This window comes from Solanum verrucosum, unplaced genomic scaffold, assembly GCF_900185275.1.
Source record: "Solanum verrucosum unplaced genomic scaffold, falcon-dt-bn FXZP01000022.1, whole genome shotgun sequence".
NCBI classification, from domain to species: domain Eukaryota; kingdom Viridiplantae; phylum Streptophyta; class Magnoliopsida; order Solanales; family Solanaceae; genus Solanum; species Solanum verrucosum.
Genome location: NW_026020086.1, coordinates 4493290 through 4512929, shown reverse-complemented (window position 1 = coordinate 4512929; position 19640 = coordinate 4493290). Strand labels below are relative to the sequence as shown.

The 19640-nt window shown below is 31.4% G+C and overlaps 2 protein-coding genes across 2 annotated transcripts; both read right to left on the bottom strand.

The window, feature by feature from the left end:
* Positions 1 to 1100: 1100 nt before the first annotated feature.
* Positions 1101 to 4228, bottom strand: LOC125824376 (glucan endo-1,3-beta-glucosidase-like). The gene is made up of 3 exons (XM_049503747.1): positions 3060 to 4228; positions 1359 to 1677; positions 1101 to 1247 (listed from the first exon to the last, which is right to left on the bottom strand). Exons 1-3 carry the CDS (start codon positions 4098 to 4100, stop codon positions 1219 to 1221), a joined length of 1389 nt encoding a protein of 462 aa, XP_049359704.1. The 5' UTR covers positions 4101 to 4228; the 3' UTR covers positions 1101 to 1218.
* A 1950-nt stretch (positions 4229 to 6178) lies between these two features.
* Positions 6179 to 7674, bottom strand: LOC125824377 (uncharacterized). Its single transcript, XM_049503748.1, has one exon. The coding sequence runs from the start codon at positions 7580 to 7582 to the stop codon at positions 6401 to 6403; it is 1182 nt and encodes a 393-aa protein (XP_049359705.1). The 5' UTR covers positions 7583 to 7674; the 3' UTR covers positions 6179 to 6400.
* Positions 7675 to 19640: the final 11966 nt, after the last annotated feature.

Below are 19640 nucleotides of genomic sequence, written 5' to 3'. Positions count from 1 at the left end.
GATCAATTTAAATTTGTGTATATTAAAGGTTCGACTAATTAATTTGAATTCACGCATCATAATGTAAAACACAATTAAGAGAGAGCGCTCCCACATAGTTTTTTTTCATAGGTCGAATTCCAACACGAAGCTCCTAATTAAGGATAGAGAAATTTTATTCAACTCACTATAATTCTCATTATTGGTTACATTATTTTTAACCAAATTGATTTTACTCTTTATTTTTTTATTTTTTACATTACCTTAACGTAACATTAGCGTAAAAAGGGTTTAAGAATGTGAAAATTACATAATTAAGCAAATATGTGATATGTATTTACAATACAACACTATGATTTGAAACAATTACAATTTGTGGTCACAGTTAGGGTTTTGTTCTTGTTTTCTCTCTTCCTCTCTCCCTCTCTCATCTCTCTTTGCATTCTCGCTCGCCTCTCTTCTCTCTCTCCGCCATCTCTCCCTCAGCTCTCTCCTCTCCCTGCCTCTTTTCTCTTAATACTAATACAAATGTTAACAATCAATTACACAAATACAAATGATAACAATCAACTAAATAGATACAAATGATAAGTGTCAACTATACATATACACTTCACTGATACAAAATAAAAATACACATGTATTCATTGATACAAATGATAACAATGTTGAACTTGATACAACACTGATACAATTATATTCCATGATACAATTTATTCATTGATACAAATTGTTTTCAAAAAATACAATTATATACATACTTATTACATATACAATAAACCAACAAATATACAAATACAATCATTGATATATATACATACTAGTTATATATATATAAATATAACTATCCAACAAATATAATTCACATCTCTCCTCTCACTCGCCTCACTTCTCCATTTCTCAATCTCGCTCGCCTCTCCTTTTATAATATATAGCTACGAATCGAAATTAAGTAAATTATAACTATTTTATCTCATTATATTTTGAAACTTTGCCATTTTTGTTGCTACACTCCTTAACAAGCCCAACAAAAGTATATACATATTTAAGATGACTTGATAAAACTGAAAACAAATGGAAAAGAGAAATTAATAAATGAGGCAAATTAAATCACATATATATATATAAAAAGAACGTTTACATACCAAACCAATACAATTAGATTAATATGTGAAACCAAAGTACATAACATTCATAAATATTACAAGTCAATACTATAATCCTCAGCTCCACCTACATTCAAGATTCAAATTTGCATGTGCCATAACCTAGAAAAAAAAAACACACACAATGTCATTTGAAAGATCATATAATTTTATTTTTGTATCATACAGAACATTTTACGAAAATTTAGACAATACATTATTGTAAAACCTTACTTGGATCGGAGGAGGCAACTAGACCAGTACCAGCAAAGTCACAGTTAAAGTTGTTGCGGCCTTCCCTTTGGTAGTACGAGTTCATGGCGAAGGCCGCGTGAGACCGAATAGTGTTGGGTTTAAAGCACGAACCACCCACTTGAATTGGTGTGCAGTCAACTCCTTCACTGCACACATAGTTAATGTTGGATTGTAGTTGTGCATCAGTCGCCCCAACCTTTGGCATGCAGAATTTTTTGTTCTCTGCTGGTGTTTTTGGTTGCCCTTTGTTGCCTCCGCCACCGGTTTTTGGTGGGGGCAATGAAGGTGTTGGGTGAGCCTGTAAGTATCGAAATTATAAAACTTAGATGTTAGTTAGGTAAATGATTAGAGGTGACAATTAAACTGCATTTAAACAAGTCAAATCAGTCATAATGACACACTCTAGTAAGAGGCAAGGTGGTTCAATTGAATCCTTAGCTTGTATAATAATATATATACAATGTAACAAAAGTAATATTTTTCAGAAAAAATTATATATATACAAGTTCTTGAATCTCTTATAACGAAAGTGAAAAATCTTAGTATAGTAAAGAGATCAATAGTAGCTTCAGTCAGCGCACGGTGAATAAAAAATATGTTCATCTTAGATCTCAAGAAAAATGTCTATCAATTGATCCCTATGGTCAAAGTCTCCACTGTCCACTTAAGTTACAAGTTCAAATTCCAATAATAATGAATATTTTTATATGAATTTATGGCCCGATCACTAATCTTAACATAATTATCACCTGAAATTTACTTGAACTAAAATAAATCAAATAACGTATCATAACCAACCCATCATATATTCTCTATGCAACATAGTGATTAAGGGGTTGCAAAAATTCCTAAGATTGTGTGTTCAAGCCTTGCTGGCACCACAACCGTTAACACCACTTCATGAAAATTCTAAATCCATCACTTTTGAATACAACCTTCTATCTTTAAATTAGTGGGACCAGAAAGGAAAAAAGCAATACATTAAAAACAAGGGAGAATAAAGTAAAAAACAAAAACAAAGAAGACAAGATTCAAATTTAAAGATAGAAAAAAGATGATGCTCATGAAATCTATTTCTTTTTCATTTTGTAAATACTACATCACATGTTTCATTAAGTAGCCGTTGGACATGCTAAACTTTTTTGGTTCACTGAAAAATGACAATTATTTAATGCTAGAGAATCCAATGAAGAAATTTTATTTTTATTAATCTATTACGTAACATGTGGTGGCCACTGAACAAGTGTCAACTTTTTCCTTTTCGACCATGCCACGTTAGTAATTCGATTAATTGTGATAATAATGATTTCAAGGTCCATTTATTGTCAAATTAAAACACCTAGATTGAAACGATTAAGTACGAAACGCGCTTCACATAGATGGAAAACATATTCCCATCTATCTAGGGTTCTAGAGTGGGAAAATGCAATACAACTAGCTGTACTCAACTGGGAAAAAAAGATTCTTCAAACCAAAAGACAAAAGGAAATTATTTACAAAAAGCTTCTTGTAATTATTATAGCAGTACGATTATAATCATAATAATTCCAATTAAGAAAATGACTTAAATGCCCCTCCTAGCTTTTATCAAATTAACTACATCAACTTTGTTATGCAATTACACTATATTACTAGTAAAATAACTAGTCATATACAATAGTATTAATTTTTCGAAATTACCTGTTTAGCTTTCAAAACTCCGACATCATAAACCGGAGTGAAATCGGGTCGGAACAACCCGAAATTCCTCTCAGCGATCGACCCGGGTTTGGTATTCTCATTGAACAATGAAAAAATGTACGTCTCGATCTTCCTGTGCGGCATCAATGGCGTACCCATCCCGGAATTATACTTCTTCATCAATCCACCATTATACGAAGCTGCATTTTCCACAGTACACTGCGGTTCATACGTTTCTCCTTGCGAAGGCCACCCTGTCTCCGCAGCAACAATCTCCACATCTGGGTATTTCAATCTCACCATCGACATATACACCGCATCCAACAACATATCGAACGAATTCATGTACCATTTCTTCGAAAATCGATCGTAAACCCCTTTATTCTTTCTAAATAGAAGAAAATCCTCTTGCTTCTTGTTGTATCCGAAGTAGGGATAAGGGTTTACCATGAAAGGACCTTTTGTTTCACGAAGAAATTGTAGCATCGGAGCTAGAATACCCACATCCCAACCGGGTCGAAACCGGGCTGCGCTGGGTGGATTAGAACGGAGAAGAATACCCAATGAATGAGCTGAAGAGACTTTTATACCCTTCAACCCAGATAAACCCAAAGCTTGGTAAAAAACTTTCATAGCTGGAACAAGCTTGTTCTGTACATCAGGTGTATCCCAATGAAGAACCTCATTACCCACTAAAACAACGTCGATCTTTGTCTGTGGGTAATGAGGTTTGATATTTTGCTCGACGTATCGTCGAGCATAATCGAGATCCAGAAGATTCGGGATCTCGCCGTTTGGTACTGTGACCGTAAGTGAGATTCCCGTGTTTGCAAAAGCACGGAGGATGTCCGGGTTGATGTCGAAAATCTTTACACGGTCTATGACCGTTTTATCCTTGATGAACTGAGCTACTTGAGCTGGCGGAGGAAGGTTGTTTCCGAGAGTCCCGTAATTAACACCTATAGAAGTTACGTCATGAAGAAAAAGAGCGATAACAAAGAAGAATAGGATAAAAGAAGTTTTGCTTGATATTTTGTTCATGGTTGATGTGAAAATGGTTGATGTGGAGATAGATGATTTATTTATATGAGAAGAATAGTAAAAGAAGTCCAATTTGAAATTTGGACTATTTTGACCAAAGGGAAAGAGAATGGAGATTTCTAGATTTTTTGTGAGTATTTGATACATATGTTAAAAGGGAGGAATATAATATAGTATAATATAAACGTGTCGTGGCAACAAAGGTTAAAAGGATACCATAATTATTCCAAGACTATGTTGATAACGCGTATGTTGCGCAACATCATTGAAAATGAATATGTCCGAAATGTGACAATGGGCATTTTTAGGAGTGTGGTTGAATTTGGTAAAATAGATACTTAAAAATAATTTTTCAAAATCTGTTGGGCAAAAGTTGACTTAAATAATGACAGTTATCATGATTCAAATTAATTATCTATACTCTCTCTTGCACGAGTAATACAAAAAAAAAAATTTGGTATAATTTCACAAGTGACATATAAAAAGGATAATATGTACACAATTTTATTCTTATCTTGTAAAATAGAAATAAAAAAGAATCAAATATTATGCATTATTGAAAATAATTTTAAATATACTCCTTTCGTTATACTTTAAATTCAAATATAACTCTCTCATTATACGTTGATACAAAACGATATTGTTGCTTAATTTCGAGGTAATGCAAGTTTTAAATCTCCACATGCTATAAACATTAGTCTAGATCCTTTAGACATTTGAAAAGAGAAAGGACAATTTTGTACCCAAGGACAATGAGAGGAGAGTATGTATGTATGTATGACAAGAAAATTTCGAAACTGCTATTCTTTGGACACACACATGATAAAACTCCCCTTCTATGCAATAGCTTGCAAATAGTAATCGCACAAGGCAAACACAATGCGATGAGCTCGACCCAGAAGAGGATCATCTTGCTTTACTGGCAAGGGGTTTCGAACTTGAGACCTCTAACATAAAAATCCCAAGCCCAAACCACTGAGCCAAAAGGGTAGGAGTATATTTAGAGAGGAGTATGTTTAGATTGAAAGTATAACGAGGAGTATATTTAAATTATTTTCAATAGTGCTAGAGTATATTTAACCCTTTTCCGAAATAGATATTAGATCTTCAACTCAAAATAATCTCATATAAAAATCAATTCTATTCAATGTATACAAGTCAAAACCATCAAATATACAAAAATGAATGTAGAGGCAGACTTTCCTTGTAGTATTAGGCTATTAGCTGGATGACAAAGAGAGGATGATGCTAAATGAAAACCTGCATTCATTACAAGAGAATTTACCTATTTGAGATGGTAACTATCGAAAACAACCTCCCTACCCCACGAAGGTAGAGGTCATGTCTACGTACACCTCACCCTCCCAGCCATCACTTGTGGGACTATACTAGGTATGCTATTGTTGTTAAGACAATCATCAACAGTTAACGATGATTCTATGACCAGTTAGTCGAGTGATTTGGTAGGTGCAAATCATATCATGACTGGGTAAACACAATCTTTACTACAAGCAAATCGAGCCATACTGGAACGAACCAAGATAAGAGGCACAACAACATAGCGACATACAAGAAGACCATGAAACCACCAGAAAGCAATACATACAGAAACCAACAAGAAACTCTCATATACAACTACATAAACCTTGTTCAGAATAAGTCAAGGGAATTATCAAATGAAATAAAGGTCAACAAAGGGCAATAACAATTAGGAAACAAGAAGAAATTATTTATTAGAGAAGAGCTTATTGACAGAAGATAGTCTGCCCATGCGTGCTACGATAAAATAAAGGTTCTCGTTTGAAAACTACACTGCATCAAACAAAGCCTCGATAGCTAATCAATCACTATAGCCCCCACAAGAATTGGGCGTTATACCAACTAAATGAGAATGTCATGTTTCAGGGAAACCAGTGCAACATGTTAAAATAAGGCGTGTAACGATCTGGGAAGAAGCCAACCACCTTCAAGACAGTCATCACATTATCTTAAAGCTGAATGAGCGGTATCAGAATGAAAAGAACTACTAGAAGTACAAATCATTTATAAGAAATCAACGGAAAACGGGCATAAGCGAGTGAACAAAAGCTGCTATAGTGTTTCAAGCAGACTCTGGAAAGCAATATCAAATGTACAATAACAATGTATGTTATACATATAAAGTACCGACTGAATCATATGGCAAGAGGCAACATCTACGACTCAGTGGTCTAGCATGTAACTATCTTTCGTGAAACAACATTTTTAAGACAATAATACCAGTCCAAGACACTAGCAGATCACCTCGACAAAAACAGCTATCAGTTTCTTCCAAGGGGCAAAGATCTGCAAGAGTAAGTCTCCTTGAAGTCGGACTTTCTTGATGAAGTGAAAATGGAGGCATAGACTTCCTTTGTAGCATGAGCTGGAGCTACATCAACAGCCTTAAACCTCTTCCCTGACCCGTTGCTCGCACTATTCTTCACATCCTTAACTTCAATCTTACTTTTAATGCCAATTTTACCATTCCCTTCCACTTTCCTCGCATCCTTGCCTACTAGCTTATCCTCAATCCCATGTTTCATCCCGCTCAAGCGTGGTGCCCCAATGACCTCTTCACCATTCACAGCTACATCCTCATTCCTCCCCTTCTTCACCTTCTTACTATCCTTCAATTTCACCCTTTCTTCCTCCATTCTCTCCCTCAAAGCCGCAACCTCTTCTTCACTCCCGTTGATCACAATTTTGTCACTCTCCACAATCTCCTTGTGGCAAACCAAACAAGCTGAGGATTTCACTTCCTTCAACGCTTTTGCACTCAAAACATGTCCACAACCCCTCAAAGCAAAGAACTTGTACTTCCCATTGAACTCCAACCCCGTTACCGGACACTGAAATCCAGTCCCTTCACCATCACCAAGCCCTCTATCCTCTTTCCCCGGAATCACCGACAGCTCAACCAGAATCATATCTTTCAATCCCTTTATATACCCAAACTGCTTAGGCACCCTTTTCTTCAATAAAGCCTCAACTAAAGCCTCCTTATTGAACAAATTCCCAAGTTTATCAATGACAACCGGATGCTTTAACGACTCATTCGACAAAGCACAATTCAACCATCTAGACAACCTAATCTCATTTGGGTCAATTTTATCCGGTTTCTTAACAGCATACATCTTAAGATAACAGTCTCGCGACTCCGCACCCGTGGCACCTCCATCACCACCTCCACCACGAAGGCGAAAACGTAGGACCAAAGTGGAAAACGGGCTAATCCCAGAACCACACAATAGAGTTGAATCCTTAATGGGTCGACCATCAAAGGTAAAATAGACAGAATCCTTAATTGCAGCTAATGATTTCTGGGTTTTATCAAAAAAACATGATTTGAGGTCTTGCAAAGTGAAATTAGGATTAGGGGTTTCAAGATTTAGGACATGGGTGGGGATCTGAAGCTCTGGTGATTGTATGAAAACCGGGAAATTGCGGATTTGGGGTTCCATTATTAGGGTTTGTGAATTGAAATTGAAGAGAACTTAAGAAAAATTACCTGAATTGAAGAGGAATCGAAGAGCTCTGGTTCTCGAAAGGGGGAAAAAGAATGCAATTTTATCGTATTCTTGATGTTTATACTTTTGTCTTCGAATTTTGTTTGACCCGTTTGGTTTTATATTTGGGCCGATTCATAATCCTTATAGGTTTCTAAGCCCATATCTAGAGGAAGTGTCATGGTCTTTTCTTTTTGAGTTCGATATACCGATCTACAAAAGTCAAACCGATTATGGAGAGAGAAAAGTGAGATTATTATCCAATCTTTATCGTTAGATCACCAATTTGCATTTCCTAACGTTTCATATGATCCCTAATTTATTGGTATCAATATTTTCGGCTGCTCAAGATGGTACATGGTACAAAAGTCGTTATCGCTGAGACGTGGGGTGAAGTTAACAATAGACTGGAAGTTTGGAGATGAAACACGTAAAGCGGAGATGGAAGTATGGAGATGAATGCACAACTCATATCCAAGAGAGGTAGTTTTAAGTATTTTGGGTCGATAATCCAAGAAAATTGGGAGATTGAAAATGATATTGCATGTTGTATTGAAGTAGAATTAGGGTAAGTTAAATTGAGGCCGCATTCAAGATACTTTGTGATAAAATATATCATCAAGACTTAAAGATAAATATATAGCTATACTCCTTTAAAATTTTCTATTCTGTTATTATTATAAGACAATTGTTATATATAAATATCATATTTGATTATTTTCTAAATGAAAATGAAAACTTGAGTCATAAGATAATAAAAAAGGTAGTCTTTTACGGTTAAAAGCTTAATAAAAACTACAAATAAAATAGTGTCTCTCAAGGAAATACTTCCTTCATCCAACAATAGTCGTCCACTATACTATTTTGAGATGTCCAGCAATACTTGTCCACTTTATGAAATCAATGGACAATTTTACACTTAGCCCCTAATTTATCCTTATCATTAATTTTAGTCATTTCTCTATTACATTTTTCAAGACATTGTATTTATTATATTCAAAGGGTGATATAGTAAAATTACTCTTCTATTTATAATTTTTAAAAAGTGTGCAAAGTCAATAATAGACAACTGTTATTGAAGAGGTGGAGTAATAAAATTGTTATATATAATTTTATATCTTTTTGCTACATTTAAGTAATAAAATTACCAACAAGATAATTTTTATAGCTAAAAGACAACTAATTTGGGAATTTTGTTTGGTTTATATAGCGAAGGTAGGAAGTTGTGCATTTAAAGAAGATATTAAAGAGTGGATGAGAAGAGATTCAACGGTAGTTGGCTGATGTTCTTATTTCATACTTTCTCCATTTATCTTCACTTATTATATTTGGATTTGACACATCCATCAAGAAAATGATGATTTAAAAAATTAAATAATTAATATTAAGAGTAAAATATGAGAAAAATAATTATTTTATTTTAATATGTTAAAAATGACTAGTTATACATATATATACACTTATACATTAGTTATATACACCATATATAAATATAAATATAATTATATATTATTTATATTATATCGATACATTACATATACCATATACGTTCAATCATTTTTTGTTGAAAACTTTTTCTCTTGTATGTATAGTTACGTAAAAGGTCCATTAAAAAGTTTCAAACAAATTACTTTAATATTATGTATATGACGAGGCTAGTGACAAAGTTAATATAAAGCTGAAAGTTTGGAGATAGACTCTTGAGTTTAAGGGATGCAAATTAAGTAGGGCCAATATAAGATACTTGGAATGCAAGTTCAGTGATGCATTACATGATTCTAATGTGGAAGTGAGACTTGATACATATGTCATCCAAAAGAGAGACAATTTTAAGTATCTTAGGTCTATTGTCCAAGCCTCCAAGGTAGTGGGGAGATTGATGGTGATATCACACATCGTATTGATGTAGGGTGGATGAAATGAAGGCTCACATATGGAGGCTTGTGTGATAAGAAGGTTCAATCAAAATGTAAAGACAAGTTCTACATAGTGGTGAGTAGACCAACTATGTATGTGGTAAAGTGTTGATCAGTCAAGAACTCTCACGTTCATAAGGTGAAAGTTATAGAAATAAGGGTGTTGAGATTGATTTGTAGGCTTACTATGAGAAATAAAATTAGAAATGAAGACATCTGGGTTAGGTGGATATGGTCTCAGTGGAGGACAAGATGCAAAAAAATAAGACAAAGATAGTTTAGGCATGTAAAATGAAAATGTACAAATGCCACAATAAGAGGTATGAGAGGTTGACTATGGATGGTTTCAGAAAAAGTAGAGGCAGATCGAAAAAGTATTGGGGAGGTGATTCGACAGGATATGGACATCTTTAACTTACCAGAACATGGTCTTAGATAGGAGGCTATAGAGGACACAATTAGGGTAGAAGTCTAGTAAGTTGGAGTGTTGTCTCACTTATGTGATTTCTTTTTCTAAAGTGCTTTATTAGTTTTTCTTGAGCACATGTTCTGGCGGAAATAAGCTTTCTACCTCCCAAGGTAAAAAAAAAAAAGGTTGCATACGCTCTGCCTTAACTAGATTCCACTTGTAGGATTATATTAGGTATGTCATTGTATTATGTACATGACAACAAATAATATTTTCTATTTTTTTCTTTATTTGCTGGTTTATGGTTTCTCGACCTCAACTTATTTGGATTTCCGACTACTTTATATTGTTATTGTCGGTTTATCGGTTCTTGACTCCAATTTGCTCGGAATAATGCCTAGTTAATGATTGTTATTGTCGGGTGTGAGTTTGAAAATAAGTCTCTTATTATTTTCTGCCTAATATAACATTTGAATTAAAGTTAAACTGGACAATATAATGTATACGACAACAAATAACTTTTTTTCTGTAGTTGTCGGAAATTCTCAAACTCAATTTATTTGTAACAACGAATAATTATTGTCGGTTTATGAGTTCTCGACCTCAATTTGTTTGGAATTACGCCTAGTTAATGATTGTTATTGTCGGTTGTGAGTTTGAAAATAAGTCTCTAACAATTTTATGCCTAATATAACATTTCGATTAAAGTTCTGGGTAGTATGGTGTATACGACAATAAATAACTTTTTTTCTGTATTTGTCGGTAATTCTCAAACTCAATTTATTTGTAATTACAATCAGTTATTGCCGGTTTATGAGTTTTCGATCTCAATTTTTTATTTGGAAAAATAGCCAGATAATGTTGTTATCGTCGGTTGTAAGTTTAGAAATATGTCTCTCGATTATTTATGTCTAATATAATATTTCGATTTTAAGCCTTTAGATCCACTCAAATCTTTTGATAAGAGTGTTCCATAAATTTTATATTTTGGTGTTTATCATGATCTTTGGTATAAAATTGAAAATCTTAATAATTTTCATGAATTACAATTAGTCTATTCTTTTAACTAAATATTTTAGATTCAGCCATAATAATAGAGTTCCTTATAAAGCAAACAAGAAAACTTCCTTTTTGAGCATAAGTACAAGAGTCTCAATTTCAGTTACAAAATAGTAAACAAACAAACAAAAAAGACATTATTTTCACAAAAGAAAGAAAATAAGGTTTCGTCAACACGTTTTTAAAACATGTCAATCTCATTATTTTATTGATTGACAAATGTAATTGCATGCTTAAACATTTCTTTGTGCGTTTTGGTCAAATCAACCTCTTGGAGAAAATTTGTATTTGATGTAAAACAAGTTGAAGGACTTCTTTATTCTAAGATTGTCACTGAATGAATCTGGTAACTAATGTCGCTAGAGAGGCTGAGGTGAGTATCGTTGCACTGTCTTCGATAACTTTTTTTGCTTTTTCTGACTCAATTATCTATTGTGTTTTTCTTTTATTCGCATTTTTTTTATAAAAAGAAGAAGAATAGGAGTTTTTTACTATTTTATCTTTCATTTACTCTATTGAGATGTTTATAGTCTTGCAGAAGAGTTATCAATCAGAGTAAAATGAAAGAAAATATTAATATTGTCTTGAATTTTTAAGATAACAACTTATTTGAGACAATTATTTTTATAAATCACAAAAACAGTTTGAGACAAATGGAGTACTTCCTTGTTCTTATTTATTTGTTTAATTTGCATTTTGCACTCGTTTGAAAAAATCGTTAATCAAGTATTTATTTTGAGAAAATTTAATTTAACTACTAACATTCTAATTAGTTTGTGAATAAATAATTAAATTATTAATGATAAGTATAAAATAAAAAAGAAAAAATAATTAATTGTCTCTTAAATGTGGATTATATATAATTAATTAGCAATCATTTTTGGTTAGTTTTTTACATTAAAAATAATGGATCAAAGATCGTCACATTAATAGATCGATCACTCTTTGCTTGAAAATCATAAGGTGCATATAGTTTAAATACTAGTCATAAGGTCAAGCGGTATCAATTAATTGAACAACCCTCACATGAAAAATTTTAAGGTGTTTATACGTCAAATAAAGTCATTAAGATCTAGAGTGATTAATTAGTTCTTTTTTGCAACTATTTAATACCTTTTTCCCTTTACAATTATCAGTCTACAGTCTACAGTCTACACTCTACACCCCTTTTCTTTATTTCAACGATGTAATCCTTTTCTCCCTTCACAATTATCTGTCTACACCGTTTTTCTTTATTTTCTTCAAAGCAAGTAAGTTGACCACTTCTTTCTTTTTATCTCTCTTCAATTTCTTTGTTAGTTTGTCACATTAAAAATAATGGCAGAGTCACATAGATTTAAGAGAGATCAATCAATTTAAGATTGATTGGTCATATAAATATTCTTTACCCGAAAATTATAGAGTGCATATAGATCAAAGATTGTCACTAGGTTTAATACTAATGAATCAATCACTCTTTGCTTGAAAATCATAGGGTGAATAGATATAGTTTAAATATTATTTCTAATCTCAAGAGTGATCAATTAGTTAACAACCCTTACCTAAAAATCATAGTATATTTATAGATCAAAGATGATCATAAACACTAAAGTGGATTATATAGATTAATTAGTAACCCTTTTACTTTATTTCAACTATTTAATCATTTTCTCCCTTCACAATTGTTAGCTACACCTCTTTCCTTTAATTTTTTTTTTATTTCAACTATTTAATCATTTTCTTCCTTCACAATTATCCGTCTACAACTTTTTTTGAGGATCCGACAACTTATGCAAGAACTTTCTAACAGATCGGTTGTTGCTTCCACGACTAAAAAGGTTTTATTGAAAGCTTTAAAAGAGTGGGAGAAAGACTCTTTCCTTTGTTTTCTTCAATGCAAGTAAGTTGATCACTTCTCTCTTTTTCTCTCTCTTCAATTTCTCTGTTAGTTTGTCACATTAAAAATAATGGATCAAAGATCGTCACTAGATTCAATATTAATCGATCCATCACTCTTTGCTTAAAAATCATAAGGTGCATACAGTTTAAATGTTATTCCAGTCTCAAGAGTAATCAATTAGTTGAACACTACACCTGAAAATCATGAGGTGTTTATAGGACAAATATTGTCATTCTGATCTAGAATGATTAATTAGTTCTTTATTGCAACTATTTAATTCTTTTCTCCCTTCACAATTATCAGTCTATACTATACACCTCTTTCCTTTATTTTCTTTTCTTTATTTCAACTTATGTAATCCTTTTCTCCCTTCACAAATATCAATCTACACATCTTGCCTTTATTATCTTCAATGCAAGTAAGTTGGTCACTTCTCTCTTTTTCTCTCTCTTCAATTTATGTGCTAGTTTGTCACATTAAAAATAATGACAGAGTCACATAGATTCAAAAGAGATCAGTCAATTTAAGGATGACTGGTCAGTTAAATATTCATTACCTGAAAATTATAAAGTGCATATAGATAAAAAATTGTCACAAAGTTCAATATTAATCGGTCACTCTTTGCTAGAAAATTATAAGGTGCATATAAATAGCTTAAATACTATTTCTAATTTCAAGAGTGATCAATTAGTTAACAATCCCCACATGAAAATCATAGGGTGTTTATAGATCAAATACAGTCATAAACACTGTTGTGGATTATATATAATTAATTATCAATCTTTTTTCTTTATTTCAACTATTTAATCATTTTGTTCGTTCACAATTATCATTCTATACCTCTTTCCTTTTTCCTTTTTTTTTATTTCAACTATTTAATTATTTTCTCCCTTCACAATTATTCGTCTACACCTCTTTCCTTTGTTTTCTCAATGAAAGTAAGTTGATCACGTCTATCTCTCCAATTTCTATGTTAGTTTGTCACATTAAAAATAGTGAATCAAAGATCGTCACTAGGTTCAAGATTAATCGATCCATCATTCTTTGCTTGAAAATCATAAGGTGCATATAGTTTAAATACTATTCCTAGGCTCAAGAGTGATTAATTAATTGAACAACCCTCACCTGAAAATCATAAGGTGTTTATAGGTCAAATACAACCATTCATATCTAGAATGATTAATTAAACTATTATCAGTCTACACTCTACACTTCTTTCTTTTATTTCAACTATGTAATCCTTTTCTCCTTCACTATTATTAGTATGCACCTTTTTTATTCTATTTTCTTCAATGCAAGTAAGTTGGTCACTTCTCTCTTTTGCTCTCGCTTCAAGTTTTTTTTGTTAGTTTGTCACATTAAAAATAATGACAGAGTCAAATAAATTCAAGAGAGATCAATCAATTTAAGATTGATTGGTAAGTTAAATATTCTTTACCTGAAAATTATAGAGTGCATATAGATAAAAAATTGTCACTAGGTTCAACACTAATCGATCGATCACTCTTTGCTTGAAAATCATAATGTGCATATATATAGTTTAAATACTATTTCTAATCTCAAAAGTGATCAATTAACAACCCTCACTTGAAAATCATAAGTTGTTTATACATCAAATACGGTCATAAACACTGATGTGAATGATATATAATGAATTTGTAATCCTTTTTCTTTATTTCAACTATTTAATTCTTTTCTCCCTTCATAATTATTAGTCTACACCTTTTTCCCTTATTTTTTAAGTATTTAAACATTTCTCCCTTTACAATTATCCGTCTATGCCTCTTTCTTTTGTTTTCTTCAATGCAAGTAAGTTGGTCATTCTCTCTCTTTCTCTCTCTTCAATTTCTCTGTTAGTTTGTCACATTAAAAATAATGAATCAGAGATCGTCACTAGATTCAAGTTTAATCGATTGATCACTCTTTACTTGAAAATCATAAGGTGCATATAGTTTAAAGATTATTCATAGACTCAAAAGTGATCAATTAATTGAACAAGTCTGACCGTAAAATCACAATGTGTTTATAGGTCAAATACAATCATTCAAATCTAAAGTGATTAATTAGTTCTTTATTGCAATTATTTAATCCTTTTCCCCCCTTCTCAAATATCAATCTACACTCTACACATCTTTCCTTCATTTATTTTTCTTTATTTCAACTATTTAATCTTTTTTCTACCTTCACAATTATTAGTTTACACATATTTCCTTTATTTTTTTTAATTTTTTATTTCAACTATTTAATCATTTTTTCCTTCACAATTATTCGTCTACAACTCTTTCCTTTGCTTTCTTCAATGCAAGTAAGTTACTCATTTGTCTCTTTAATTTCTCTGTTAGTTGGTCACATTAAAAATAATGTATCAAAGATCGTTGTTAAGTTCAAGATTAATCGAACGATGACTCGTATCTTAAAAGTCATAAGGTGCATATAATTTAAATACTACTTTAGGGTTCAAGAGCGATCAATTAATTGAACAATCCTCACCTGAAAATCATAAGGTGTTTATAGGTCAAATACATTTAAGATCTAGAGTGACTAATTAGTTTTTGTTGCAATTATTTAATCATTTCTCCCTTCACAATTATCAATCTAAACTCGACATCTCTTTCCTTTTTTTTCATTTCTTTATTTCAACTATGTAATCATATTCTCCCTTCACAATTATCAGTCTACACCTCTTTCCTTTATTTTTTTATTGCAAATAAGTTGGCCAGTTCTCGCTTTTTCCCGCTCTTCAATTTCTATGTAAGTTTGTCACATAAAAAATAATGGTAGAGTCACATAGATTCAAGAGATCAATTAATTTAAGATTGATTGGTCAGTTAAGTATTCTTTACTTGAAAATTATAGAGTGCATATAAATCAAAGATTGTCACTAGGTTTAAGACTAATCAATCTATCACTCTTTGCTTGAAAATCATAAGGTGCATATATACTCTGGAAATCATAGGGTGTATATAGATCAAATACAGTCATAAACACTGATGTGAATTATATATAATTAATTATTAATTATTTTTCTTTATTTCAACTATTTAATCATTTTCTCCCTTCACAATTATTAGTCTACACCTCTATCCTTTACTTTTTTAAAATTTCAATTGTTTAATCATTTTATCCCTTCATAATTATCAGTATGCACCTCTTTCCTTTATTTTCTTCAATATAAGTAAGTCGATCACTTCTTTCTCTTCAATTTCTTTGTTAGTTTGTCACATTAAAAATAATGAATCAAAGATTGTCATTAGGTTCGATCGATTATTCTTTGCTTGAAAATCATAAGGTGCATATAGTTTAAATACTATTCATAGGCTCAAGAGTGATCAAGTAATTGAACAACCCTCACCCGAAAATAATATGGTGCTTATAGGTAGTCATTCTAATCTAGATTGATTAATTAATTGAATATCCTTTGCCAAAAAATTATAGTGTGTTTATAGGTCAAATAGTGCAAGTAATTCAAAGCAAATCAATCAATTGGACATCTTTTGCATGAATATCATTAGGTATATAAAGATTGTTGTTGAGCTGAAAAGTAATCGATCAGTAAAACACCCTTCGCTTGAAAACATAAGAAATGTATGTATAAGTCAAATATTATTTTTTGTACATATATATGATGTGTTTTATATTCTAGTCGGTTATTTATAACAAGAAAAAAATTATATATCTCCCTTTTATTTTAGGTTGATCAATCAACTCAATTGACTCCTACAAATTTTCCATTTGCAAAATCGTCAAAAAGCCAAGCCTATAAGTGCAAAACACAAGTAGTATCCAGGACAGAGAAGTAATGGAGGAAGGGGATGAAACACCAATTAGTAAAAATGTAAGCTTCATGAGTACAAATGAAGCTATTGCATCAACAGTAGAGAGTCCAGCTTTGCAACGCGGCCTTGAACTTCTAAGATCTGCCAGAAATCAAGGTCATATATTGTATTTTTTTATATAGATAAATCTTACTTTACCACCTTAGTGTCTTAAGTTCGAAAAATAACACTCCCATTATATTTTTAACTAGATTATCTTAATTAATTATAAATTAATGACTAAAAATAAATTAAAAATATTAAAAACAACCCTCATAAGTATAAAATGTGATATATTTTTCAGTAGTTTAAAATTTTAAGTAATGGTATTTTTATAATTTAAAATAAAAACATCTCTCTTTTTCCTCTTTATTTTTGGTTTTAAAATCTGGCCATTAGACTTCATGGTATACATTCTTCCTAGAGTTCAAATTTAAAAATGTCTTTGTATATTTCATTATTTTTATTATTTTTAGGCAAGAATTCAATTTATTTTTAGTCATTGATTCTTATTGTCTCATTCAAAATGGGAAGGAAATATTGTTTCTCAAATCCAAATATTGAGGGGGAAAAGTGAGTTTTATTAACTCTTTCATATCTACACACCTCCCCTTTAATTATTATTTTTGGTATATAAGTTATAATTATAGATTATAAAAAAAAATTAGTTATAAATTTCAATATAATTACTCATAGCTGACATAATATTTTGATAGTTCATTACTAAATAGAGTTAACAACGAATTTGATTATTTAACTATAAATTATGACTATCACTGATTCCTACCTTTTCAGTAGTGAATTCTAAGAGTATCAAACCATTAAAAAAATTAAATTCAATGTGAACTCTAGTTTTTTGTGGTAAGAACATACCTTTTAGCGGCGATTAAAGTTGCCACTAATAAAATCTTTTAGTAGCGACTTATATACACGTTTTAGCGGCGATAATTATTGTCACTAATGCTAGTTTTTAGTGGCAACAAATATGCCTTTTATCGGTGATTAAAGTTGCCACTAATACATACTTTTAGCGGTGATAACTGTTGTCACTAATGTTGGTTTCTAGTGGCAATAAATATACCTTTTAGCGGCGATAAATGTTGCCACTAATACAAACTTTTAGTGGCAACTAGTATATGTTTTGGCGGCGATAATCGTTGCCACTAATGTTAGTTTTTTAGTGGCAAGAAAAATACCTATTAGCGGCATTTAAGTTGCTACTAATACATACTTTTAGTGGCGACTAGTATATGTTTTAGCGGCAATTATAGTTGCCACTACTGCTAATTTTTGTGATAAAAAATATACCTTTTAGCGGCGATTAATATTACCACTAATACAAACTTCTAGTGGCGACTTATATATGATTTAGCAGAAATAATTGTTGTCACTAATGCTAGTTTTTAGTGGCAAGAAATATACCTTTTAGCAGCATTTCAGTTGCTACTAATACATACTTTTAGTGGCGACTAGTATATGTTTTAGCGGCAATAATAATTGTCTTTAATGCTAGTTTTTAGTGGCAAAAAATATACATTTTAGCGGCGTTTAATGTTACCACTAATACAAACTTTTAGTGGTGACTTATTTATGATTTAGCAGCGATAATTGTTGTCACTAATGCTTGTTTTTATTGGCAAGAAATATATCTTTTAGCAGCGATTAAAGTTGCTACTAATAAATATTTTTAGTGGCGACTAGTATATGTTTTAGCGGCGATAATAGTTGTCACTATTGCTAATTTTATGGCAAGAAATAATCCTTTTAGAGGCAGTTAATGTTGCCACTAATACATACCTTTAGCGGCGACTTGTATATGTTTTAGCGGCGATAATAGTTGTCACTAATGCTTGTTTTTAGTGTCAAGAAATATATCTTTCAGCGGCGATTAATGTTGCCGCTAATACAAACTTTTAGTTGCGGTATACATGTTTTGTTGTCACTAATGCTAGTTTTTAAAGGCAAAACGAGTTTGATTATTTAACTATAAAATTTGACTATCACTGATTTTTACCTTTTCAGTTGTGAATTCTAAGAGTATCAAACTATTAAAAAAAAGTATGAATGCTACAAACATTGATTTCAAACTAGCTATGAACTAAAGTAAGATTTCCATATGCAACGAGATTCAATAATTTATATATAATATACACAATTTTTTTTAATTCTACTTATATTTGAACCAAGTCTTTTATTAAGAGAATCCAATTGGACCTCATTTCAATTATATAGCTCTACCTCATAATGTGACTATATACTCTTGTTATGAATTCATCTGAATGGAATAATCTTGACTCATACCTTATATATATATGTCAAAAGTTCACCAAGATCCTCATTAGATGGGTTTATAACTTATTATTTAATAAAAATTACATTAGTATTAAGAGTTAATTACATTATATTTCTATTTTTTTTTAAATTACAAAAACCTCTTAAATTTATAGGATATCAAATACATCAGGAAACTTGCAGATACATAGCTCACGGATTTCGAATGATACATTATTTAATGGGAGGGGTGTATCCGAGAAAGGAGAGATGTATTCGAGAGGGGATAAGGATGTATCTGAAGGGGATAGAGATGTATACGAGAGAGGATAGGGATGTATCCAAGAGGAGATTTTTGTAATTTTTTTTTTAAATGATAAGAATTTTAGAGATTATGGTAAAATAAGATATGCATTTATGTAATTTTTCCGGTAATTATAATTTATATGTCATAAGTTAAGAATTCTAACTTATAACATTTGACTTATTTTTATTATTTTAATAAAAAAATATGTACTTAAAGATACTTTTTTTTTTACCTAAACACTCTTAAGAATATTTAAAAGCTATCTTGGCTTTAAAACATATGGAATAAACCAATCCAAACAAGCACTAAATAAGTAGAATTTGAATCAAGTAAACCAAATAATTTGTGGAGAAAAAA